The following is a 25,620-nucleotide window of genomic DNA, read 5'->3' as shown; positions in this document are numbered from 1 at the left end:
GTGTAATGGAAAGGGCTTTGAATTAAGGCTGGAATTGAAACTGCAACTCTAATATTTATAAACTATGTGACAATGAACAAGTTACTTAATATTTCTGAACTTCAGTTTCCCCATTTAAAAGATAGGGTGCTAGGCACATAGCAAGTACTCAATAATTGTTATCTACTACTATTAACATAAATTATTGCTTTTGCTAGGTAAAAAAAAAATCAGTGGGAAGAAGTTGGAGTGGTAGGTTCTTTTTCAAAAACATTTTGAAATCAAAGGTCCGTAGTTCCTTATTTGAAACCCTTGGGGCCAGATATGATTCAGAATTATTTTCAATTTTAGAAAGGTAATATGGATGCATATTCTGTCACATTATGTAAAAAACTCAGAGGAGCTGTGGCAACACTTCATACTCAAAGTATTAATATTTAAGCCTCATGTCAATTTAGTTTATATCTTGTCACAAAATGAGCTATTCAAAAACTTTGCGTTTTAGAATTTTAGAATTTTTTGAATTATATAAGGGACTATGCCCTTATATAATGTTGAAAAGAAAAATAATACATTTACCTTACAGTTTTTTAAGAACAAATCTATTTTACTGAGTGAGATAATTCCAAAATAGGGTCAGATAGGAACAGTAACAACAAGTATAGAAACAGCAGCAGCGAAAGCTAACTTTTACTAGACACTTACTATACAGTCATTGTGCTAAGTGCTTTGCATAGATTATTTTATTCAATGCTAAAATGAACCTTGAGGTAGATACTATTTATTTTTATCTTATACATAAGGTAAAATACTTTGTCAGAGGTCACACAGCAGGAGAGATTCAAAACCAGAGTTTACATTCATAAACAATAAACTGCCACTTTCATAGTTCTCAAATTCTTAAAATCTTAAGTGTCTCCAGTTGTGATACAATACAAAGTACCCAGAATAACTTATGAAACATTACGAAAGAGAACAATTTAAATGACATCATGATGAAACAATAAGACAAATCTATAATATGGGCATTTTCTAATACACTGGCTTTTCACTCCAAAGAGTCAATGTAATGGGAAAAATAAAATAAAAGTCCTATTTAAAAAGAGAATCAAAAACAGTATTAAAAGTACAGGTTTAGCAAACTATACTAAAATCTGACTTTCAACAGTATAAGCCAGGGTGGCAAACATTTGGCCCAACATGTGGCAAACAACCAGATTTTGTACAGTCAGGAGCTAAGAATTGATTTTATATTTTTAAATGGTTACATTTTAAGTGGTTATATTAAGTATACGCATAATATCCTCAAATTTTGTTTCTTGGCCTGTAAAATTTATCCAGTCCCTTAAAAACAGTCTGCTAGTAACTTGTAATCCACAGTGTTTTAGAACAATATACTTATATGCATATTTCACACTATACATATATTTTTTATATTTAATTTTATTCTCCTACCACTGACATTTGGAGTTCTATTTTTTTAAACTAAAATGTCTAAATGGCTAAGAAAGATTAGAATTGGCAACTATCCAATATATATTAGCTTTAATTTCATGGTAAAAAGAACAGATGGTTTTTGTGTCATTGTTTCTTAATTCTGTGTCCCCTGTGGATTAAACTCCCAATGCTTTCTTTGAAATTTAAAATTCGATTTAAGTACTAAAGCAATTAAAGAAGAAAGATCTACTAAGACATTTGGCCTAAATTCCTAATGAATAAGCTTGCTATAACTTTTATCTCTTTTTAATTATTAAAGGCAAACTAAAGAACTATTGGATTTCCATGGAGATTACAAAATGAAGTTTTGGTTGACATTCATTGTTAGCTGTTCATGTTAATAACCAGGAAATTAAAAGCAATACTGCATATACAATATAACCTGAAGCAAAATAATTAATCACATGGGAGACTCAGATACGCCTGAAAATGGTATTTAGCTAAATGAACAGATTTAAAAAAACAAAAACAAAAAAACTTATAAACAAAAGAAATGGATTTATTAAAACAGTGGTTTATATAATGAATATGAATTAGCAATTAAAAGGAATGAACTACTGATGAAATAACATGGATGAATCTCAAAACATTACGCTGCATGAAAAAAAAAACTACAGAAAAGAGTACATACCAAATGGTTCCATTTAGAAATTTGAGAATAGGCAAATTAATCTATGGTGGAAAAATATCAGAGTAGTACTTAGCTGGGATGAGGAGTACAGGTGGAAACTGACTGAGAAGGGATGTTATAGAACTTTCCAGGACGATGGTAATAAGTACGTACACAGGTTACACAGGTATGCATTTGTTAAAACTTAACAAATGAATATTTACGATTTGTGCATTTCATTATATATAAATTTTACATGAAGAAATATTGAACTCCAGTTAATTAAGTGTATGCTTACATATTTATGTGGAAGTATACTGATATCTACAAATTACTTTAAAATGAAAAGAAAATATGAATTATGACTAGAATGACAGATAGAGATAGATCCTTGATATAGTATAATAACACGTAAAGTACAGTAAAGGCAAGTATAGTAACAGGTTGACAGAATCTAAATGGTGGGTGTACATATGTTTACTATGTCATTCTTTCAACTTTGCTGTATGTGTGAAATTTTTCATAATAAAATGTTGAGAGAGAAAACAAAACCAATCAACCAAACAAAAACTAACATCTCATGAGAACTGAAGTCACAGAACTATATAATAATAATTAAAAAAATAAAAGAAAAGCTCAGTAAGTTACAAATTGTGGTCACAGGAAGCATCTTTAATTCTGTGGTCACTCTGCTTTGCTTGTGGCTCAGTTACAAGAGCATAGTTATGTGGGACAATATTTGAATCATGACTTTCATACCATCCATAAACCCTACTAAGAAACTAGGACAGGCCAAGATATTCTCTCACAGACCTTTTGTATATCCACAGACTGGCGAATATTCAGCTTTCTTTTTCTCTGAAAGGTGTCCAAGTCCCATAGTTGTGCTGTATCAGAAGAAGTAGTGATGGCATATCTTCCTGAAGCATGCACAGAGATAGAAAATACTGACGATTCATGCCCTCTCATCCAGCTAACTAGCTCCTTGGTGACTGTGGTTAAAAAGTAAAATTATTATACAGGTAAAACACTATACGTCATATTTTCAATTAATAGCTAGGAATTATATAAGACAACTCCATTAACCTCTATGAAAATGGAAACCTGTGGCTGGTTGAGCAGATTCATCATGGATCATGTTAATAACATGTATTATGGAAATATCAGGAAATGAGGCTGAGAAAGGGTTTAAGAATAACTTCATTGTGATGCTATGGAGTTTGGACTTTCTCCTGTGAGTAACAACTTTATGTATGAGAGTACCAGATCTGGTCTGTGTTATACAAGAGCACTTGGAGGAGATATAGCAGATATATTGGAAGGTGAGGAAGAGATTGGACAGGACATTTGTGTTTTGCTATAATAATACAGGTAAGAGATAAGGAGAGCCTAAACTAAGAAAGTGGAAATGAAGAAAAGAACAAATTCAAGACATACTAAGGAGTAAATCAAATGACTTAGTCATCAAATGGATATGTTCAGATAAAGGAGAATTTAAGACTTGAACAGTTCTATTTTAGTTATGTAAGCAGATGGTAGCACTATTAAACAGCAAAAGAAAGACATGAGGAGGCACAGATTTAGCAATGTGGGAAGAAGTTAATGAATTTAATTTTAAAAACTGATCTTGAGATACCTGTCTGTATTTGCACACACACACACACAAACAGAGAAAAAAATCTAGTAGGGAAAACAACTAAAACTACTCATGATAATTTCCATGAGATAGCAGAATTATAGGTGACTTACACTTTTCTATATGTTTCCAAGTTTTCTACAATAGGCATGTATTACTTTTTTTCCCCCGTGGACATTTTTATTAATATGCATGTAAATCCAGGGAAACAGTACCACCTCTTCTTTTAGAGAGTTGCATTCAAGACCAGAAACTAAAGTCATAATAAGAAAACTTAGAATCCAAATTCTTTCTCTATATGCTTCTCTGCTACATTAAGGTATTTGCTCTCATAGTCCCTTTTTTTAACCTTTTTTTTTTATTGTATAGTATAGGCACGTATTACTTTTATGATCAGATTTATTTTCTTCAGATAGATAGGACTAAGAAGATTAGTTAGAAACCAAGATATAGATAAGGGAACCATCAACATACAAAGCTGGTCAAAACTGAAGAGAGAGGAATAAATAAATCCTATAGGGACAGAGTAGCGGTTTTCAAACACCAGTCTAAAGTCTGGCATTAGGCAATGATCAACTTTTCAATGGTCTTCAGTGAAATAAGAAAAATAAGGACAATGCAGGGAGTTTTTCCATAAAGCTAAATTTAAAGTAATGCCCTTTAATATATTATTATGTCTCTCTAAGTTTCATCGTGTTAAAAAAAAGAACTTGTTTTATGAAATGAAATTTTATTGTTTTTTCCAATATCAATTAGCAAAATTAAAAGCTGACAACCCTTGTGGGCTCCTCTACTTAATTTTTAAAGAAAATTAGACCAAAAATTCAGAAGTCTAGGATCCACTAAAGGAATCCATGTGAGAGACCACTAAGAAGCAGTGAGAAACGTTGGAGAACCAGGAGAGATGATAGGATGAAAACTAAAGATTCGTAAAATAATCAAAAGAGTCAAAAGCTACTGAGAAGAAGAATGAAAAGCTTAAAGAGGATCTAAACAAAGAGAAGTTACTAATGACCTTAGAAATAAAAGTTTCAATAGCATATGATGGGAGTGGGGGAACAAGAGGAAGGATGCTGTTAGGAAGTAGCAGGATTTGGAAAGGAAGGGAAAGACAGACTTACATGCCATGGGACCTTGGTCAAGTTACCTCTGTGCCTCAGTGTCCTGACTGGCAAAATGGGGATAATAATAGTATCCATCTTCTTGGGTTATTGTGATGATTAAAATGAATTAATATGTATCAAATCATAGAACAGTACACGTCAGAGTAAACACTATATAAGTGTTAGCAATTATTACCATTATTGGTGTCATTAGCTCTCTAAATATTATGACAGAGGAATTACTTTAATAACAAGTAAAAAAATACAGTTGAAATATTTCCTTTTTTAAAAAATAAGAGTAAGAGGTTCAGTCTATAAAACCATAAGTTCCTAATAAAAACTGTGTGGATAGGCTATTAAAAAAGGATCTGTGAATTTTAAGTTTTACCTCAGTCTATACTTTACTATGCTTCAAAAAGACAAACAGAAGACATCTTACCTGTATCAAAACACTTAATAGAATAATCAGCTAATGCCACAAGGAATTCAGACTTCCTACGAAGATTAAAGGCCAGAGCTGTGCAAGCTTGTGCTGTTCGCTGAACAAGATTAAACCTATTAAGAGAGTACTTCATTAATACTAGAATTTGAAATTCTTCAAATAATCATGGAATTTTTATGGATGAGACCTTATGAGACCTAGAAAAATGATCTACCATTTTGGGTAGACCAAAATAGATTATGTATGGTACTACATGCCATGTTAAGGAGTTTGCACCTTACTTACATGGAGTGAGAAACCCTCATAAGTTTTCACTATAGCAGAATCATGATTAGGAATGTCTTTCAGGAAGATGATGTTGGCAGTAATGGACAAATGGAGGGATGACGAGGAGGAAAGAAGATCATTAATAAAGCTAGTACAGGAAATTTCAACTACAGTTATGGGCATAAAACAGAAAGGACAAATAGAAGAGGTTTCAGAAGTCAAGTGGAGTGGGCCTTGGGGATGCATTAAATATGGGATGGTGAGGGAGCAAACAGGGATTCCTCATATGTAAGATGAAGAACAGATATCTTATAAGGTTGCTGTGATGACTAAATGAAATACCACATGTAAAGTGTACTTGGCATAATAACTAGAGTTAAATTTATTAAAATTATGTTTTTATGCTTAGGCAAAGAAGAAATAAATTTAGGGGTTGGAAATAAGTTTGGCTTTAAACATGATGATTTTGCAAAACAGCTAAAGCAGTGTTAACCAAAAGAAATATAAAGTGAGCTACATAGGTAATTTTAAATTTTCTAGGAATCACATTAAAAAAGTAAAAATAAACAGGCTAAATAAATTTTCATACTATATTTTATTTAAGCCAATATATATTAAAATATTATCATTTCAATATATAATCGATATAAAATTTAGATATTTTACAACTTTTTTCTTCACAGTAAGTCTTCAAAATCCAATGTGTACATTAGACCTATGGCACATCTCAATTTTGAACCAGCCACTTTTCAAGGGCCTGCTAGCCATATGCTACCATAATGGATAGCCCAAACTAGATCTCAGATTGGCAGTAAAAGTAGGTGTTTATAGTGGTTATGTGGCAGCTGAAGCCTGAAGTTTGGTGATGACGAAATTATCAAGGAAGGAAGTGGGCCACGGACAGACCCCTGGATAGCACAACATTAAAGGTATTGGCCCTGGAAGTAGAGTCATGAAAACAAACAAGAGGAAAAGTGATTAGAAAGACTGAAAAATCAGGAAAGGATCATATCATGAAGCAAAAGGAAAACAATGTAGGGAGGGGAAGACAAAATCATTTAGTGCTTTATAAGATGAGAACTGAAAAGAGACTATTGGATTGAGCAACTGGGAAAACTGAAGGGAGCCTAGTATACTGAGCTTTAGAATCAGACAGGCCTAATTTTAAGTCTCAGCTCTGCCATTACTAGCCATAAATGTTTAAAGGCAGAGAAAAGGGTCAGTGCACAAAATAAAAGCGAGGAAAACTCATGTTGCAAAGTTCCAGGGGAAGCTAAAGAAGATAGGAGTAAATAACTAAACCAGCTATAGAGATCAGCACTGGAAGAAACTAAGATAATCCATTTTTGTGAATAAGGTGGGAAAGAGGTATGCTTGAGGTTGCCGCTGGGGGAAGAGGTAGGGAACCTTGCAGGCTTCTATTTTCTCATGTATTAATTAGGAGGTTAGGCAGTCAGAATAAGTGTTGGGTGGAACAGAAGGAGACAAAGAAATTGGTGAAAGTTTAACACAGAAGAGGATAGGAAAATTAAATACAGCAAATAAGCAAATTAATTGCTAAGCATCATTGATGTTCATTGCTCTATAACAGAGTCAATTAACAATTAGTTTAATTTTTGTCTAGAAACAGGAGCAAAGAAGACACACTGTATTAATTTAAGATTGGGAACTGGCAGGATAGGGTAGACAAAAGTAAAAGAATGGGAGAATTGTGACCATTACTTTTTTGGTAAAGGGCAGAAACAATAATAGATTTTCTCCTAATAAATCACAGATAATAGATCTTACGATGGATCGCCTCTTCTTTTCCTTACCTATTTAAGAGTAAGTTACTGAGATCATGTGTTTCTTACAAACAAGGAAATTCTCCTTCATAATCACAATACAACCATCAAAATCAGGAAATTATATTGATCTATTACTATCATCTAATTCTCAAACCCCATTCAAATTTTGTCAGGTGGCCAGTAATATCCTTTATAGAAAAAGGATCAGTCAGCTTCAGACCTTTGTCGTCATGTCTCTTTAATTTTCCTCAGCCTGGAATAGTTCTTTGGTCTTTCCTCAACTTTCATGATACTGACACTTTTAAAGATTATACGCCAATTCTGTCATATAATGTCTTTAATTTAGCTGTCTGAAATTTCTACCTGATTAGATTTAGGTTACATATCTTAGGCAGGAATATTAGAGAAGTGATCTTCTCACTGCATCCTATCAAGTGGTGCATAATTTTGATTTGCCCCAATATTCGTTATGGTAACTTCAATCATTTGATCAAATGATTCAATCATTTGATCATTTCAATGATTTGATCAAGATGGCATCTGCTGGCTTCTTTACTGTAAAATTATTCTTTTTTCCTTTGTAATTAATAAGTATTTTGGGGGAAGGTACTTTGTGATTAGGCAAACATTTCTCATTAAACTACTGATTGATTGATTATAGCATGCACTTATAGATTTCTATTTTATTCAAGGGGTTATTACCCATTACTATCATTATTTATTTATTATTATCATTTTTTGCATGGGCAGGCTCTGGGAAACAAACCTATCATTATTTATTTTGGTACTCAAATTGTCTCAGAGATCATTCAGTCACTGAGTGACTCAGTGGCCAGAGGTCACTCCTTCCAAGCTGATGGCTGTATACTTTTGAAACATTCCCTCCATTCTTTGAATAATTCCTTCTTTCTGGCTATAAGATGTCCCAAGTTCATCTTGCACTTTCCCTGCCCCAGTCCTGAAACCGGCCATTTCTTTAAGAATCCCTGGTTCCCTTCAGTGGAGAGCGGTATTTAGAAAACAAGAACCCGGCACTAGACGTATTTATTACATGGGGGTATTGCTGCTCCCAAGCAAGGTCAGTGGACAAAGCCAGGGAATCTATATACAGATACATATACATATACATTCACCCACACATACCTGTGTTTCTATATCTCTCAATATCTATTCAAAACAATAAGTTCACATTGATATATCCTGTCCCAATCCAAAACCACAGAAATTATAGCAGTTTTCTTCATTTCCACATCTGTAACTCCCTTTCCAATAGTGAAAAAACTGATCCCTATTATCATCAATATATTTACTTATCTGAGCAAAGCCGCCTTATTAATTTCCCATCACTGCCTCCACTCCTCTTACAGATACCCCGATTCCCTTGCTGCAGCTCTCTCTTCCTCCTACCCCCACTGAAACAGATGCCTACCTGATCAATCCTGATTACTTTTGGAGTACATTGTTAAGCAAGGGAAGAGATAAAGAAGAGAAAGAAGAGTGAGGCTCAATTCTTTTAAATTCTTACATTTAATGTACTGCAATAATAGTGTACAAAGGAAATTGTGTTCTTTCCAATTTGCCTCATGAATGACCCTAGAAATTAACTGATAAATTAGCAATAATGAATTTTTAAATTTAAGGAAAAGAAGCTACTAGAGATACTATTAAAAACAGGACTTCAATTTTCTAAGAAATTTAACTGTATTATCTTTCTATCCTTTCCCATTTTCTTCTTTCAGCACCTATGACACTGTTTTGCAGGCTAGCATAGTACTTGGAATATATTAAGAACTTAATAAATATTCCTGAATGAATAATGAATAGTAGGTACTAAAATAGTCAGTGATTTAGTAACTTGTTAAATTAGGTAAATATCAAAAGTATCTGCTTACCTGTTTCCATACAAGTCAAAAACATAGATATTTCCTTGATGGTCTCCAGCCATTAAGCGATCACCTGAGCTATCAAAAGCCACATTCAAAAATCGCAAAACTTTTGGAAGATAATCAGAAGTTCTGTGAATGATGTTCACGATAATTCTGTCAAAAAATTCATTAAATTTTATTTAAACATTACATGATATTATGAAAAATACGACTTTAGTATACTTTACTAATTTTGAAGTGTTGTTGCCTACCGATTCTTCCCTCTCCTACTGCTGCTGCTCCTCCTTTACCCATTGCAAGCATCAATCATAAAATGATTTCTGAAAACAGCTCAGGAAATTACAAATTATCAAAGTAGCTATTGTTCATTATTCATCAAATACTTGAGAACTCACTATGTGTCAGGTACTGAAGAAACCAGGAGATTATATGTCATTAATAAACATGGGTTCTGCTCTCATAGAGCTTACTGTTTAGTGATAAAGACAGCCATAAACAAATAAACACATACAAATGTATACATAAATTGTAATTAAGTGATAGAAGACAAGAGCATAAGAGAATGTATTTTAGATTGAATAATACATTAAGCACAGAACATACTTGCTAAAACAATAATGTAAAAAAATTAATGGGTTTTACAAAGCACAAGCTCCCATTACATAAGAAAATTTTCAATTGGCTATCCTAGTTTTAAGATATCCTGATAGGATTTTTTTTTGTGATACAGAATGTTCCAAAGTGAATTATGCATACATAAGTTTTATTTTCATTTCTAATATATCTATTATAATACTCCGGAAGGTAAGTTCCATTGAGGACAGGCACTACTGTCTGTTCCTAATACATCCTAGCACCTAATCTTGTACTTAGCACACAGCAGGCACTCAAAATATACCCGTTAAATAAAATCAATGCTTTAATACGTCATTATTTAAAGACATAGATTAGTCACATTTCTCCTGAAAAGGTTAAAAAAGGAAATTTGTTTTTCAAAACAATCCTATAGAAACTTACGGAATGATTAAAAAGCTAAATGAAAATTAAAACATTCTAATGTTGGGTTTTAAACAGCTGATACACACTGATTACTAAAAGCAAAAGAGGAAGAAAAGGAAAAGAAAAACCTACATCAAGAAGAAATACTCAAAATATTAATATCAGTTATCTGTGAGTAATAGGAATATGATTTTTTTTCTTCTTTCCTGTATTTTACTCACGTTCTTTCCTTTGTAATAGGAAAGTTGAACTTTATTATTGCACAGCTATACTTGTCTAAAGTTATTTGTTTGGTTGGAAGATTATGTACCATGTATGTGCTGAAAAGTATTATTTACTCATAAAAATTTCAGCACAAATTAGTTAACTCAGAATAATAGATGTGTGTATCTTCTGGTTATGAAGAACAGAATAATTTCATTCTCTATTGCAACAATATTTTTTAAATCATGAAAACTTTTACTTTAATTGACTTATTATCACTTCATTAAAGCCTGCTAAATTGAATTAAGTGGCTCAAGTGTTTTTTTCATGTTTATCAAAACATAAGGCTATTCTGTTTCATTGAGGGAAACAACAATATTCTTAACAATGCTTATTTTCATCTAGTCCCCAAGAGGGGAAAACACCAAAATAAATGTACTGAAATGATAAGCAGTAACATTAAAATATTCCCTGATGACTATAATTAGGGCAAACAACATTTCCCTCCAGTACTTTTAAAACTATTTATTATGTGTTCTAAATACATGATCATTGCAGAAAATTTGGAAAACACAGAAAAACACTAAAAAATACAGTTGACTGTAATCTTAACATCTAGATAAAATCACATCTAATGTCAACATTCTGCCCTTGTGATATTTCATATAAATCACACATATAAGTATTAATTTTTAAAGCTCACAGGTTGCCTGACAGAAGGTTCCTCAGTCCTTGAACACAGCATAAACAATAGATATTTATTGAGCATCAAGTTGTGTGAGGCACTATGCTAAAGTCTTCAAAAAGCTCTAAGGCAACCCTGTGCAGTAGGTGTGATTTCCCCCACTTACACTCCTACTGACTAATTTGCCCAAGGTCACAGAGCTAGCAAAGGAACATTTACTTCAACTAAACTCCATCTGATTTCACAGTCAGGGTTCTTTGCCCATAAAAACGGGTTTTAATGAATAAAAAGACAGCTATGTTTTAATGGAAGCAAACGTCCACTTTTGAACATATGAACCACAAACTTGCTTCTTTCTTTAAATCCTGAACGCATATGCAGATATTTTATAACAGTAAGAAAGAGTATTACTGTGGGTTGACAATAACTTCGAGTGTTTAGAGAACACCAGGGGTAGGGATGGTATTTGCATCCCTAAATCTGGGAATGAAAAACCTGAAGAATCCCTACTCTGAACAAAACTTTTTATTCAATGGAGCAAATGGGGCGGCAGCACTGTCATGGGACTGACAGCAACCAGAAACTAAACCAGCTGCTGCTACAACCTCTAGCACCGTGCTTTGGAAAGGAGAAGACAGGCTGCTCTGTCCGGAGGCAACCAAAGGATCAACAGAAAAATCACTAGAACAAGAAACACACTGAAACATAAACTCAAGAAATTCTGCAAATCCTAGAGAATTAGAAGCAATAAAGATCACTCTTGTGTGCAGCAAACGGAACCATGACAGCACCACTCTGGGGAAAAGGCCTCCCGCGAAGTCACACCGGAGAGGCCAAGACTCAAGCAGGACAGATAAATGGAAATAGAATGAAAAGAGGCGCTGGCCCTTCTAGAAGTCACCCCTACACTGTAAAATGCAACCTTCTATGCCATCAACACAATATACCCTAACAGGTAAAACCCACGAGGACCATAAGTTTGTTTTGTTCACGGCAGTACCCCAGCGCAGAGAAACAGACCTAGCACGTAGCAGGCACTCAATATAACGGTCGATGTATGCAGGTATGCCTAAATACAGGCAATGACTTAAGGATGGAGAAGCTGCGACATTTGGGAGGGTGCACTGTTTTCCGTTCCTCCTCCTGATTCTTTTCCAGCTGCAATAGTTAAATATTTACTGAGCACCTACTACGCGCCAGAGGATGCTACGAGGAAACTTTGAAAATCGAGGCAAGCACAGTCCTGAGACGCACGTGAAGCGCAAATTCGCTTATCCAAGTCTGTGGAGGCCCCGCCTGCTGCTGCACGCATCCCGGAACCTGACCCCAGCCCCTGGACCCGAAGGGGTCGCTCCCGGACGGACACCATGACTCAAGCTACTGAGGTCACCAAACCCTGGGATCCCGGACAGGGTCAGGGTCAGATCCCGGACCTCGAGCCGCTTCCTTGTACCTCTCCATGGGATCCTGCCCAACCGCCCCTCAAAGGCCTCTCCACAGATGGGGACCCGCCCCGCGCCAGCCTCCATCCGGCTCCACAGCCCGCGTCCCCGCGCCGCGGCCTTTACCCATCCCGAGTGGCTGGTGTTGGCTTGCGGTGCCATATCTTGCCGCTCTCCTTGTTACCCAGGTCTGTACTCTGCATGGCGAAGCCCACGCGCGACCCTTTCCCGCAGGACCCGCCACCACCACGGCCCGCCAGTTGGGTAACCGTCCCGGGGCCCTCCCGGCAGGCCCCGCGCTCCTCGCCCGGGAAATTCGAGCGCAGGCAGCGGCAGCCGCGTTTCCAGGCGGACCGTACCACGCGCGTGCGGGGCGCCTGTCTACACCAATCGGAAGGTAGTTTCCGTCCCAAACTCCGCCCCGGTGCTGCCTCCCTCTCCGGATGTTGGAATTGGCCACCCACCGTCTCCAAGACTCCGCCCCCTTTCGGAGGGGTGGTCCCCCGGGACCCCAAGTCTTCTGGGAATCGTAGTTTTCTGCCGCGGAGCTTGGCCGCTTGGGATCTGCTTGGAATTCAGCGCTCTGGGAGCCTCGCGGGCTTTCAGGTTCCCAACGGAAGCAATAAGAGGTTTTCACTTAAGGTCCCTGCATTCCGTTCTGAGTTGCGTTTAGGGATTAAGGGGTGTATAGAGACAACTAATTGAGAAGAGGCCACATGCACAAGAAAAGCAGGGTTCCTTTCATAGAACTTTAGAGAGCCAAAGAATCTTATTGATTCTTTTCTTGAACTTTTCACCACCGTTATGATTATTTTTTTCAATTCCTTAATCTGACAAGAGGCTGCGTTAATGTGATGTTCTGTCCACCAGTCACAGTACAGAAAGACAATAAAATCATGAACAAATCGCATTGACCTAAAATTTCTTTTTGGTAAAAATTCATTTAGCACTAATATAGTGCTTACTATGTATCAGGCGCTCTTCTAAATGTTTTGCAAATATTAATTCATTTAATTCACTTAATTCTCATAACAAAACCTACAATTAGGTATTACTATTCTCCCCATTTTTAGTGTCTTATGATTTGTCTATTGGTTTCCTGAGGCTGCAGAAACAAATTCTCACAAACTTGGTGGTTTAAAACAACAGAAATTTATTTTTTCACAGTCCTAGAGGCCTGAAGTCAGAAATCAAGGTGTTGACAAGGCCACACTTCTTCTAGAGTCTCCAGAGGAGATTCCATTCTGTGCCTATTCCTGTTTCTGGTGGTTGCCAGTTTCCTTGGCTTGTGGTCGCATCACCAAAATCTCTGCCTTTCTCTCCACACTGCCTTCTCCTCTGTGTGTCTGCGTCTTCTCCTCTGTCTCAAATTTCCTATGACTTTCTGTAGTAAGGACACATCATAAGATTTAGGACACACCCAGATAATCCACCATGATTTTATCTCAAGATCCTCAATTTAATTATATTTGCAAAGTCCCCTCTTCCAAATAAGCTAACATTCACAGGTTTAGGGGATTAAGGTGTAGACTTATCTTTTGGGGCAGGTCTCTATCCTACACTACAGGCAGGCACTGCTATTATCCCCATTTTGCAGATGAGGAAATTGAGTTACTAGGAGAGACAGGATCAGAACCTTAGTCTTCCCATTTCTGCTCCTATGCTTTTTTTAGGAAAGAAAAATTACTTTTAATTTTTAATTTTGATGGCCATGGTATTTGAAAAGCTTAAATTCTCTATCAGAAAAGCAAAAAATTCAAAAAATTTTATCAGTCCTGATGTGGATTTAAAAACTATTTATGGTGGTGCAAGGATAGTTCAGTGGTAGAATTTTCACCTGCCATGCAGGAGACCTGGGTTTGATTCCCAGCCCATGTACTTCCCAAACAAATGAACAATGAAACCAACAACAAACAAACAATTTAACAAATGGTGCTGCAATAACAGGATACTCACATGGAAAAGAACGAAATGTGACCCTGCCATACAGCATACAAAAAAATAAAACTATTTATGCAAAGGTATAACTCTGAGAGGTCAGACCATTTTTAATAATCTATTCTGGAGGACACAACCACATTCCTAATTTTTATTTATTGGGTTTGAGATGGTTACAAACTATATGTGTGAATGTTTGTTTTATTATACAGGAAACGAGTATTAAGCATATGCACATAACTTGAAACATGGGCTGTTTTGCACATTTTATCCCACACAGGTAACCAAACAAAATTTTTATCAGTAGCACATATATCTTTGTCAAGTAGAGGAATTCGCTTATACCAGACATACAGTAAGCACTTAATACGTTTTATTGAAAAAACTGAGATGTTGTTTAAACTTAAACTACTTCAAGCTTTTTTGTTTTTGTTTTTTAGTTAAAACAATAATCCTATAACAATAGACAAATGGCCCAGATTAGCCCTTCGTCTGCGTACAAGTAGGTCACGTGCTGCTCTTGTCATTCATTCATTCAACTAGTGAGTCAGCCAGTCAGTCACTCAACATTTTGAATGCCAATTATGTGTCCAGCCCTGTGCAAGGACCTGGGGACGGAGAGGTTAAAAAAAAAAAGATGAATTCCATGTCCTTGGAATGCTCATAGCTTTGGTTGAAATGGAGAGTACAAGGGAAAAATAAATATGTAAGTATAAAACCATGTGATCAGCGCTATAAGTGAGGTATCAGTGGAATTTCAGAGAAGAGAGCAATTAATGCTCCTAGAGGGTGGGGTGGGGAAAAAAAACAAGAGGAATGACATGTGAGGTAGGCCTGGAAGGATGAAGTAGAAAAGGCTTTGTACACAGAAGAGAAAATGAGCTTTGGAGGTTGTTTATTATTGCAGCATGAAGTAGCCCTTCCTAATATATTGATTTTGTTCCCATGTTACAGATGAGGAAACTAAGGCTTGGAGTTGTTATATAATTTGCCCAAGGTCATAGAGCTACTGAGCCAAGATTCAAATGTAGATCTGTCTGGCTCCATTATCTCACTCTGCCATACCTATGTTTTTCTGCCTCTCATGCACCAGATTTATATGTTTTTTCCAAAAGACTGCCTTGGACCAGAAAATGATTGATTGCTAGCCTGGGCTACAAATCTTTGGGAACCCGTATAACAAGATTCTGTTCCATTCCCCTTGTAAAAAAGGACTTATTCATACATTAAAGGGAGTGTTGCTCAACAAATGGTTCTCAAGAGCACAGAGGAAGTGGGTCTAGGGCAAAGTGTGGTAGGAATGTAGACACGGCTAGTTTTGCCTGCCCGGCCCTCCCTCCCCATACTAAGAACTGCACTGCTCTCATACAACACTTTTTTAGCCCACCTGGGTCACTGTGATTGGCCCAGGGTGGGGCTTGACTAAAGAGCCAATCAGAGCCTTTTGCTTGGATTTTTGAGTATAAGACCAAGAACAGCAAGTCATAGTCCCTCTCTGGTAGTAAAACCTGGGGCTTGCCAAAAGCAGTGGCTTCAGCGTTGTGTAGACAGCCGATCTGAGAGAGGCGGACTGATGCTCAGGCAAAATCAGAAAAAAAAAAAAAAAAAAAAAAGAGATGGAAAGAGAGCATCCTGGTAGCATTTACATCCATGATTCTGATTGTTCCAGCAGCACCACTGGCCTCCTGTCCTTCCTGTACTATGGTTACTCTAGCTAAAACATTGCTTTTATTTCTAAAGCAGATGGAATTGGAAGAAAAAGAGATGGAAGGTTTTAGGAACTGGCATTACATGAGCTGAATTTGGAAGGATGAATAGGGTTATCCAGGTGGAGGAAAAGTGAGGAGAGGAAACATCATCTATAGAAAGGTTTGTGTGTGTGTGTGTGTGTGTGTGTGTGTGTGTGTGTATGTTGGGAAACAGCATGGTGTCTTCCAGAAACGGGAGGAGCTCAGTGCAGTGAAAGCACAGACTGCACTGGGTGTCATTATGTATGTAACATGTATGTAAGTGCTGAGCACTTAGAAAGCCCGCGATGATGATGATGATGATGGTAGTTATTTTTATATTACTGCCAAGGTGAAGGGTATGAACATAAGAGTAAGAATATGCAAAAGTCATAAAAGGACCTGGACTGCCATTATAAAGAGTTAGGATCTTGTCCTTAAAGGTTCTAGGGAAACTTGAAGTGGTTTCTGGATACATCCTTCTAACTGCAGTGGGAAGATCACTTAAAAAGACTTTGAGACTTGAGGCAGAAATAGGGTAGTTGCTGTTCTAATTGAAATAAAGAGTGTTTAAGTGTTGACCAACTCAGTCACCTTGGAAGGAATCCAAACTGGCAACAGTTAAATGTCAAGGTTTTATTGACACCTTGTGTAGGAAAACTGACATTGCAAAGGAAACACTTCTATTTCATCAGTAAAAAAGAATTATGTGTCATACAAGCTAACTGATGCAAACCCAAGCAACATTTGCCATTTTCTAGATGACGTGGTTATTTGGCCTTATCAGGGGCAGAAGGAGGCAGAAGCCACTGCAAGTGAACTATGACATAGTGCATCAGTACCAACCCTCCCCCCATTCTACTGTGAGTCAGAATAGAAAAAGCAAATCAAAAGCATGTGTTCAAAGCTGCTTAAATAAATATTCATGGCTAGGTGTTCTCATAAAACATACATGAAAGCAACCAAGGGCAGTGCTTCATGTATAATCAAAAGGATTTGGCATCTACAGCTGAGCTAGGACAGTATTCAGAGGAGAGGGGAAAAGTGATGTTGTGTCTTGACACGTAGTGAGATCATTCCCAAATACAATGAGAAAATTGCTTAGATAGATGAGGCTTTCTGAAAGGCGTCCTTGAGACTAAAGGAAGGAGAATAGAAAGTGAAGCTCCCTTTTCTGGTTTGCAGTCTACTGGAATGCAATATACACCAGAACTGGAATGGCTTTTATAAAAGGAATTTATTAAATAGTTACAAGTTTACAGTTCTAAGGCTATGTAAATGTCCAAACTAAGGCATCCAGGTAAAGATACCTTAATTTAAGAAAGGCGGATGCATCTGAACATCTCTGTCAGCTGGGAAAGCAAGCTAGTCCCTTGCAGGTCCCTTGCTCCTGGACTTCATTTGGCCATTTGGGCCTCTGTCCCTGTGGGGATTCCTCACTTTGCTTCTCTGGGATTGGCTTTCATCTCTTGACTTCCCTTGGCTTTCTCTGGGTTCTGGCTTGCTTAACATTTCACTCATGGCAATGTCTGCTGGGCTCCAAGCATCTCCAAACATCTGTGTCTCTATTCTCCAAATATCGGTATCTGTGTCAGCTGTGCTTTGAAGTTTCTGTTGGCTCACTCTCTGTCAACGCCAAGGTTTCTGTCGTTTCTGGCTCTCTCCCAAATGTTTCCTCTTTTAAAGGATTCTAATAAACTAATAAAGACTCACCTGGAATGGGTGGAGTCACATCTCCTTCTAATCAAAAGTTCACACCCACAATTGGGTGTGTCATATCTCCATGGAGATAATTTAATCAACATGTCCACTGTTTATACAACATTGTAGTTTTTCTTTTATATCAATATTGTCTTCCTAAGGTTGTGCCACTTTATACTCCTACCATGTATGAATGGGTTTCTTCACATATTCTCTGCATTTAATATTTATTAGGTCCCCAAATGTTGTTTGTGTTCATTGGGCTGCGGAATAGTTACTGTCTTCTTATCCTGTAAATGCTGATTTTGTTAATATCATGGACATGGTGCTAAGAAATGTTATCTAAAATCACAAACTGTCAAAAACTTTGTGGTTTGAACTTAAACGTGTGTGAATGGAACATCTTTCTCCTGTCTGGAGGAGTTGAGCCATTTGGGTTGCTTTGATGTAGTATTTTCAATCCAGGTGTAAAGCCTTGAATAATAAGATTTCAGGCCCAGTATTCCACATTTATCTTAACTTTGAGGTTTCTAAGGGAAGAAGACTCTGGATCTGTATGGTGGTTGGAAGCTGTACGTATCCTGGAAAAACACATGCTTTAATGTATTCCTGTGGGTATGAACCCATTGTAAGTAGCACCTTTTGATGAAATTACTCTGGTTAAGGTGTAACCCACCTCAATCAGGATGGGTCTTAATCCTATTATTGGAGTCCTTTATAAGCAGAGTGAAATTCAAACAGACAGAGAGAAAGCCAGAGGGGAAGCAGCCAGAAGCTGAAATCAACAGACCTGGAAGGGGAGAAACCAGTATAGCCATCATGTGTTGTGCCAAGTGACAAACCAAGGACCAAGGATTACCAGCAGTCATCCCCAGAATGTCAGTCTTCCGGGAGAAAGCATCAGTTTGATGATGGCTTGGTTTGGACTTTCTTTTAGCTGCAAACTGTAAGGAAATAAATTTGAATTGCTTGAGCAGCCTAGAAAACTAAAATAGTCTGCTTCCCACTTTAGGCCTAGGCCTGATGTTAACCCCATTTACACAGAGCCCTGCTTTGCTTTGAACATAGCAAAACACTTGATTTAAATTTACCAAAAACTCTATCTTTCCTCATAATAACCAATAATAGCCCTGTCTTGTTTTGTTTGGTAAGATAGCCCAGAGTTCTGCTGGTGTGCAATCTCCTTTGTTTAAAACAAAGTTTATAAATCTTTGTTGCACTACAGGAGTGTTCCTGCTGGTATTATCACAGGGCTTTATCAATTCTGAGCTGTAGGCTCGAAATCTGAAAACAAAAGAAAAAATTCCATCAATCTCTTTTTTACAGATTTAAAAAAAATTAAACAAGATGAACTTTCATGTGCTTGTAATTTAAGTCTTGCCTAGTGAACTACATGAACATCAAGATCATTTCTGTTTTCAGTTCCTCCAACACTCCAAGCAAGGTGGAGCAGCTGTTTACATGAAAAACTCTTCCCTTATCTTTGCCTGGCTGGCGCAGCCCAACATCATCTCCTCAGAGGAGGACTCCCTGACCATTCTCATCTAAAATAGTCATCTTTCCCCACAGCCTCCCCGCCCCTGCCTCAGTCTACTCCATCACCCTATTATATTCTCCTTATCACTATCCAAAATTATCTTACTCAATTATTTATTTGCTCATTATCTGTCTATTCCTAATAATGTAAGCTCTAAGAGAGATGGTACCATGTTCTCAGCCTGGTACTCAGTAGGCCCTCAACAACCATTTGCTGAAACAACACAAACACGCGGTAACAGCTTGCTTCCCTTTAAATACTTACCACGGTGGATCCACCTGCTTTCTATCTCTGGCGGAAAAAAGGTGGAGGGTATCCGGCCTCGCCATTGGCTGAAGCATTTGTCGTTGCTCCAGACAACCACTGTTTCCCACCAGTCCTGCCTTCGCCCCGCCCCTCACGGCTCCGCCCCGTCCCCAGGGCTGCGGACCCGCGACCCAGTGGTAAAAGTCACTCTTGCCCTTTAAGCGGCGGGACTTCTGGTCACGTTGTCTGCGGCCGCCGGAAGGGGAAGTTTCCCCTCGGAACGCTCCCTCGCTTGTCCGAATTCGGTGGCGCCACGTCCACCCGTCTCCGCCTTCTGCACCGGGGCTTCCCTCTACACCTTCCACTCGCGGAGCCGGCCGCGTAGGGAGGGAGGCCAGGACCGGAGTCGGGCGGCTGTGCACATCCTGGCTACCTGAGTGACGAAGATGTCGGACATCGGGGACTGGTTCAGGAGCATCCCGGCCATCACGCGCTACTGGTTTGCCGCCACTGTCGCGGTGCCCTTGATCGGCAAACTCGGCCTCATCAGCCCGGCCTACCTCTTCCTCTGGCCCGAAGCCTTCCTCTATCGTTTCCAGGTACTGTCCGGCTCCTGAGTCAGTGGAGACTACAGGCCCCAGGGGGCCCCGCGGCTGCGAAGTGTTTGCCAGCAGGCTGCGGGCGCGCGGTGTCTGCTGGGATTCGTAGTGCATCAGCTCGAGGGGGTTAGGGCGGGGTCTTGGGCTGGAAGGGAGGCCGAGGGGTCTGTAACGAGGACCTGGAGAGCTGGACACGTGGGTTTAGTCTGGTAGGAAGGGACCGACCCTGTCCTTGTATTAAGATTGTGCTCCCCACGCTCCGCACTCGGTGAAGGAGGCAGTGAAAAGGTAAGTCAGTGACATTTGTCAATATTGGATACCGGTGTTGGGACCCCCAAAACGCCAAGGTTAGCAGTCTGGGTGGGACGACCTGGAGCACATGCCTTTTACCTACATCTGTCACCCACGTGGGTGGCATGTAGGTTCCAACTTGGCAGATATCGAAGTGATCAGTCCTTTTCATGTTAAGGGAATTTTTTTTTCTCTGTAGGAGGTCAGAAGTTCAGAGGTGTTTGTTTAATCTGCGTCTCCCTCAGTTTAAACTACTGTTGACATGTAGTAGTTTAATGTACGAATGAATAAAGAGTAAATTGCACCAGAAATGGGAGATGCTGTTATTTTCTTAGGCCTGAGGAAACAATGTAGAGTGTTCACCTGGTAAGAGAATGTTAAGTTACTGGGGGTTATTTTTATTCACCTTTTTTAGTAGTTTAACTTTAATTGCTTGTAGGTCAGATACCAAGATTTGAGATTAAAGTCAGTGAGTGCAGTATTTAGCCCGAGGATAGCACTCATTTTTGCTTCTCCTCACTGGCTACTTAGTCTCCTTTGCTTGTCCTCTCCTGACCTTTAAATGTTGTGTTGTGCTCCAGGGATCAGTTGCAGGACCTCTTCTCTATATTCTGCACCTGGGTGATTTCATTCAGTTTGGTGGGTTTAAATACTTTTTAAACTGAAGACCCCCAAATACAAATACAGATATATTTCAGTCCAGATGTCCTCTTTTCTAGACTTGTAGATCCAACAGTCTATTTGAGATCACCACTTGGATGACTAACAGGCATCTCAAACCTGACATGTTCTAAATGGAATTCTCCTGCCTTCTGTTTTAGAAGTAAATAGCAACTCCAGTATTACAGAAGCTCAAGCTTCTGTAAAGTTTTGTAGTCATCTCTGACGTTTCTTACTGTCACACTCCACAATTGCTCAGCAAATTATGTTGAGTCTACCTTAGACATCGCAATCCATTATCATCTTCCAATTTTATTCCTTTCAATCTTTTCTCCAAACAGCTGGAGTGATCCTGACAAGTCCTGTCAGTCCTCTGCTCCGAGCTCTTTGTGTCTTCTCAGATGGCAGAGTAAAGTCTCAGTCCTTTCAGTGGCCTGCAAGCCCCCCAGCTACTTCTCTGACTTCATCTCCCACTCTTCTCCTCCTTGTACTTTAGGTTCCACAGTGGCATCCTTGCTGTTCCTTCATCATATAATGATCCCTCATCAGGGCTGTTGCACATGGTGGTCCCTTCTTGAGGAAGATAACTGTGGCTCTCTGCTTTATCTCCTTACCTCCTTCAGGTTTCTGCTCAAATGCCACCTTGCCAGTGGGGCCTTCTCTGATAGCCTTACATAAAATAGTACCTGTCCTTCACACTGTCTCCTTTACCTTTACTTTTCTTTGCCATGTATCACTTCTTAACATTTGTTATTCTGCTTCCCCTCAGAGTGTAAGACTCTATGAGAGTAGAATCTATGTCTTGTTTACTACTACCTTGTTCCCTAGACTAGTACCTGGCACATAGCAGGTGCTTATTTATTGGTTAAGTGCATGGATATTGGGTACCAGCTGTGTGCTGGGTACTGATGATACAATAATGAATGGATCAGAAGAAGTTCTGGCTCCCATGAAGAAAATAAAAGAGAGGCCTGTGATGGAGAGTGGAGTGTAATATTTGACAGTGTGGTCCAGAGAGGTGTCAAATAAGGTATTTGAACTGAATCCTGAGTAACAGCAGCCAGCCTTGGGGAAGAACTTGTTCTGGGACAGCCTTCCAAGAAAAAGGAATAGGAAGTGAAAAGGTTAGGGGCAGTAACAAGGAGCAGACGACTGAATTGCTGGTGAAGTGAGCTGTAGGAATGAGGCCCAGTAGATGAGGACAGGAAGATAGTCAGGGGTATGTGCAGTAAACTGAACTTGGAAAAGTAGGTCAGGGCCAGATCTTATAGGGCTTTCTAAGGCCATGTTAAGTGTGTTGAAGTTTATTTTGAGGGCAAAAGGAGTTTCTGGAGGCTTTTGAGTGAAGGACTGACAAGATTGCCTTTTTTACTTCATTGGGTGGACTCCGTGAATGTGTGTGCATGCGCGGTGGGAGAAGGAATGGAGGTGGGGGTTGCCTACCATGGCGTGTGCACACGTGTGTGTGTGTCTGAGAGAGAGAGGGAGGGAGAGCGAGCGCACTTTGAAGAGGGATAGGTAATGGGGTCAGAGAGGAGTTAAGGTAGGAGGCAAAAGAGATAGTGAATTTTACTCAGGGTTGGCTCTGAAGTTGGAAGTGGACAGATTTGGGAGTTGGAATAGACAAGATTATTGTTGGACTGGATGTGAAGAATGAAGGGGTGAAAGAAACAGGATTCAAAGATGGCATTCAGGAATTAACCAAGAGGCTGGTGGAGCCATTTATTGGGGTTAGTGTGTAGGGAGGCTCAGGTTGGGGGGTGTGGATGAAGATTTAGGCTTTGACCTAAGTCTGAGGTACTTTTTCTGTATCCAGAAAGTCGAGTAGGCAGTTGGGTATAAGGCTGAAGTGCACCCAGAATGGCGTTCTGTTTTCTTTTTATTTGCTTTAGTAAGTATCTATTGCAAGTGTTGTGCACATTTTGCCTGGTGCCCTTATTGGGTAATATGTGTACATGGGGAGCCACGGTTGTAAATCATTTTGTGAAAAGAATTTGATCAACACTTTGACCCTTGCAAAATCTTGCTGACTTGTATGATCAAATTAGTAAAATAAGTAACATGAAAAAGCCTTTCTGATAGGGAGCAGGTGAATAATGTTAAGAGGTGAAGTGACTAGTAATCTCCTTTAGAAAGAGTTCTCATTCACGTCACACCTTTCCCATTTTTCCCATCTTCCTTATTTTGTTTCTTGTGGGCTTGAGGAGTGGTGGAAGGAGGGAGGTGCAATGCATTGATTGCCCAAGTATGGAAAGACTAATCTCTATACTTTGTTCTTCTCTAGACAAGTGTGACTTTTCGACCCACCTGGAGGAACTCATTCGCAAATGAAGCAGTTGAGGAAAAATTGCATCTGAGAGGCTGATATGAAAGGACAGAGTGTGTGTGTTGTTGCTTGAGCAGAATTTCCGCTATAGGCTCATTGTTTCAGTCAAAGCTGGATCTTTAATGTAGACCTGGGAATTTTGCTTCTTGCATTTAAGAAAAAATTGATGATGATTCATTTAGAATTGTGGATTTGTGTTGGAAGTCAGAAAAGTTATTTTTCCTCCATAACTATTGGTTTCCTCTGAATGCTTATTGGTCTGGAATGCTGAAGTTTAAAATGTTATTTCCTTAGTTTGGGTAAATCGAAACACTACATTGTGATAAGACTCAACTACACTGTAGTCCAGAATTTCTCCCCATTTCTAGTCCCTTATAATTACACCAAACATTCGAACAGTGCACAGCGATGAAATGTCTTCATATTGGTCCTTGATCAACTCAAGGAGAAGCTGTGATTTCCTACGGCTGCCCGCCTTTGGTATTTCTTCATTTCTTTGGACAAAATAACGTCACTCCCTTACACCTGTATTGTGCTGCTCCATATGTTAGCTCCGTCTCTTGCAATCAATCATCCTGAGATAGTGTTACCCTGTTTTATTGACAACTGCAGTTTCAGTTTCTATTTTGGTGAGTTGAAAATAGTTCTGGGTTGTCTGTTGAACTACTTTGCATAATTTCTACCAAAACACATAGTTAAGAGTTTAGTAAGAAGGTGATTTCTTCCAAGTCAGTCTTAGCAAATTATTGTTCCTTTTTGTTAGAGTAAAAAGACCATGAGATTTCAAGTAGTTTAGTCATGGTCTCAAGGCTGGGCTCAGCCCCTTACTAGTTATGTGACCTTCTGCAAGTTATTTATCCTTTCTGAAGCTTTAATTCCTTTACCTAAAAAATGGGAATAATATACCACATAAACACTATTCTAAGACTCAATTGATTTAAGATGCTCCAATAATTTAATACAGCTATTTTTAGTGGGGAAGGAAGGTCGAAATTACATTAAATGAATACAGAGATTATAAGGTTCATCCTTATTTCAGAAACACAAAAATGAGTGCCTTCTGATTAAGGAAATATACTACTTACCTAATGCTTCTATTACATAGAACATATGGAAAAAATGTTTGTGAAATGGTCAGTCATTAGTTTGTGAATAGACTATTCAAAAATAAGGCCTATTTTTGTTTATCAGCCAGTAATAATTGCTGCCATTACTGCTTTCTCTGCATAGGCTATAAGATTCTAATTTAATTTGTAATTGAAATTGAAATATAATTGCTGAATTAGTAATCTTATTTTTCGTCATCTCCCTCCCTCCCCCACAAAGGATTCGGACTTAAAACGGGAAGATATAAGTTTCCCAAATTCTTTAATTTGTTTTCAGGAATGATAAGAAATGGCACCAACCAAATCTGTGACTTGGCTTGGTTCCTTTATTTGTCAAGCTTTTGCATATATTATACATTTAGCCTGGTGACAGCAACCTAACAGATTGAAGAGTGTATAGGGCGGTCAGACAAACAGGGAGGCTAAGCATGAAAGTTTGAATTTAGAGCTTCAGTGGTTAGTGCTTTGGTATGTACAACTTAAGAAAAAAATATTTCCTTAGAAGTCCTGGCCACATGAGACAGTTACACTGTGGTCTTTAGGTAAGGTTGAGCTTTGATCTTGGCTTTGTTTTCTAACATTTTGTTGAGTGACCGTATACAAAGAGTATACAAATATACAATTGTATATTACAAATGTATAGCTTGTTGCATGTTCCAAAGCTCAATACACACATATGACCATTGCCCAGATCAAGAAACAAAACAATACCAGCCTTCCTTCTGTACCCTTCTGATCATTATCCCCTCCAAGGATAACTACTATTTTGACTTTTAATAGCATTGATGGCTTTTGCCTATTTTTTTTTAACTTTTTTTATTGTGAAAAGTAAAAAAATAAAAAATAAAAAGCAATAATTTTCAAAGCATACTCCAATAAGCAGCTACAGAACAGATTTCATAGTTTGGTATGGATTACCATTCCACAGTTTCAGGTTTTTCCTTCTAGCGTC

General features: G+C 38.4%; 2 protein-coding genes and 1 long non-coding RNA gene across 11 annotated transcripts in view; 1 reads left to right on the top strand and 2 right to left on the bottom strand.

The window, feature by feature from the left end:
* Positions 1 to 12,878, bottom strand: part of TBC1D31 (TBC1 domain family member 31) — a 110,755-nt gene extending 97,877 nt beyond the window's left edge. For 3 of the 7 annotated variants that reach the window (XR_013178465.1, XM_077167570.1, XM_077167572.1), the window contains exons 1-4: positions 12,664 to 12,878; positions 9,214 to 9,360; positions 5,265 to 5,380; positions 2,900 to 3,078 (exon numbers count right to left, since the gene is read on the bottom strand). Coding sequence is in view for 6 of the 7 variants with exons in the window: in XM_077167570.1 (XP_077023685.1) it covers positions 2,900 to 3,078; positions 5,265 to 5,380; positions 9,214 to 9,360; positions 12,664 to 12,740 (519 nt within the window). In the remaining variant the exon portion in view is untranslated. Of the gene's footprint in view, positions 1 to 2,899; positions 3,079 to 5,264; positions 5,381 to 6,309; positions 6,417 to 9,213; positions 9,361 to 9,458; positions 12,600 to 12,663 lie in introns of those variants that run through there. The other 4 variants (XM_077167569.1, XM_077167571.1, XM_077167574.1 and 1 more) reach the window with 4 other exon arrangements.
* Positions 12,879 to 13,675: 797 nt separating this feature from the next.
* LOC143689007 (uncharacterized) lies at positions 13,676 to 19,697 on the bottom strand. 2 transcript variants are annotated; one of them, XR_013178461.1, is made up of 4 exons: positions 19,610 to 19,685; positions 18,995 to 19,187; positions 18,694 to 18,847; positions 13,676 to 13,921 (listed from the first exon to the last, which is right to left on the bottom strand). It is a non-coding gene; the product is annotated as an uncharacterized LOC143689007 (long non-coding RNA). The 2 variants fall into 2 exon arrangements; XR_013178462.1 differs by lacking the exon at positions 18,995 to 19,187 and having other exon boundaries at positions 19,610 to 19,697.
* Positions 19,698 to 19,846: 149 nt separating this feature from the next.
* DERL1 (derlin 1) overlaps positions 19,847 to 25,620 on the top strand; it is a 31,507-nt gene continuing 25,733 nt past the window's right edge. The window contains exon 1 of one of the 2 annotated variants that reach the window (XM_077167567.1): positions 19,847 to 20,285. In XM_077167567.1, the coding sequence (XP_077023682.1) occupies positions 20,133 to 20,285 (153 nt within the window). In that variant the 5' untranslated portion in view covers positions 19,847 to 20,132. Of the gene's footprint in view, positions 20,286 to 20,445; positions 20,574 to 25,620 lie in introns of those variants that run through there. The other variant, XM_077167568.1, reaches the window with a different exon arrangement.

This window comes from Tamandua tetradactyla, chromosome 6, assembly GCF_023851605.1.
Source record: "Tamandua tetradactyla isolate mTamTet1 chromosome 6, mTamTet1.pri, whole genome shotgun sequence".
In the NCBI taxonomy this organism is placed as follows: domain Eukaryota; kingdom Metazoa; phylum Chordata; class Mammalia; order Pilosa; family Myrmecophagidae; genus Tamandua; species Tamandua tetradactyla.
This window is presented reverse-complemented; position numbering and strand designations above follow the sequence as displayed.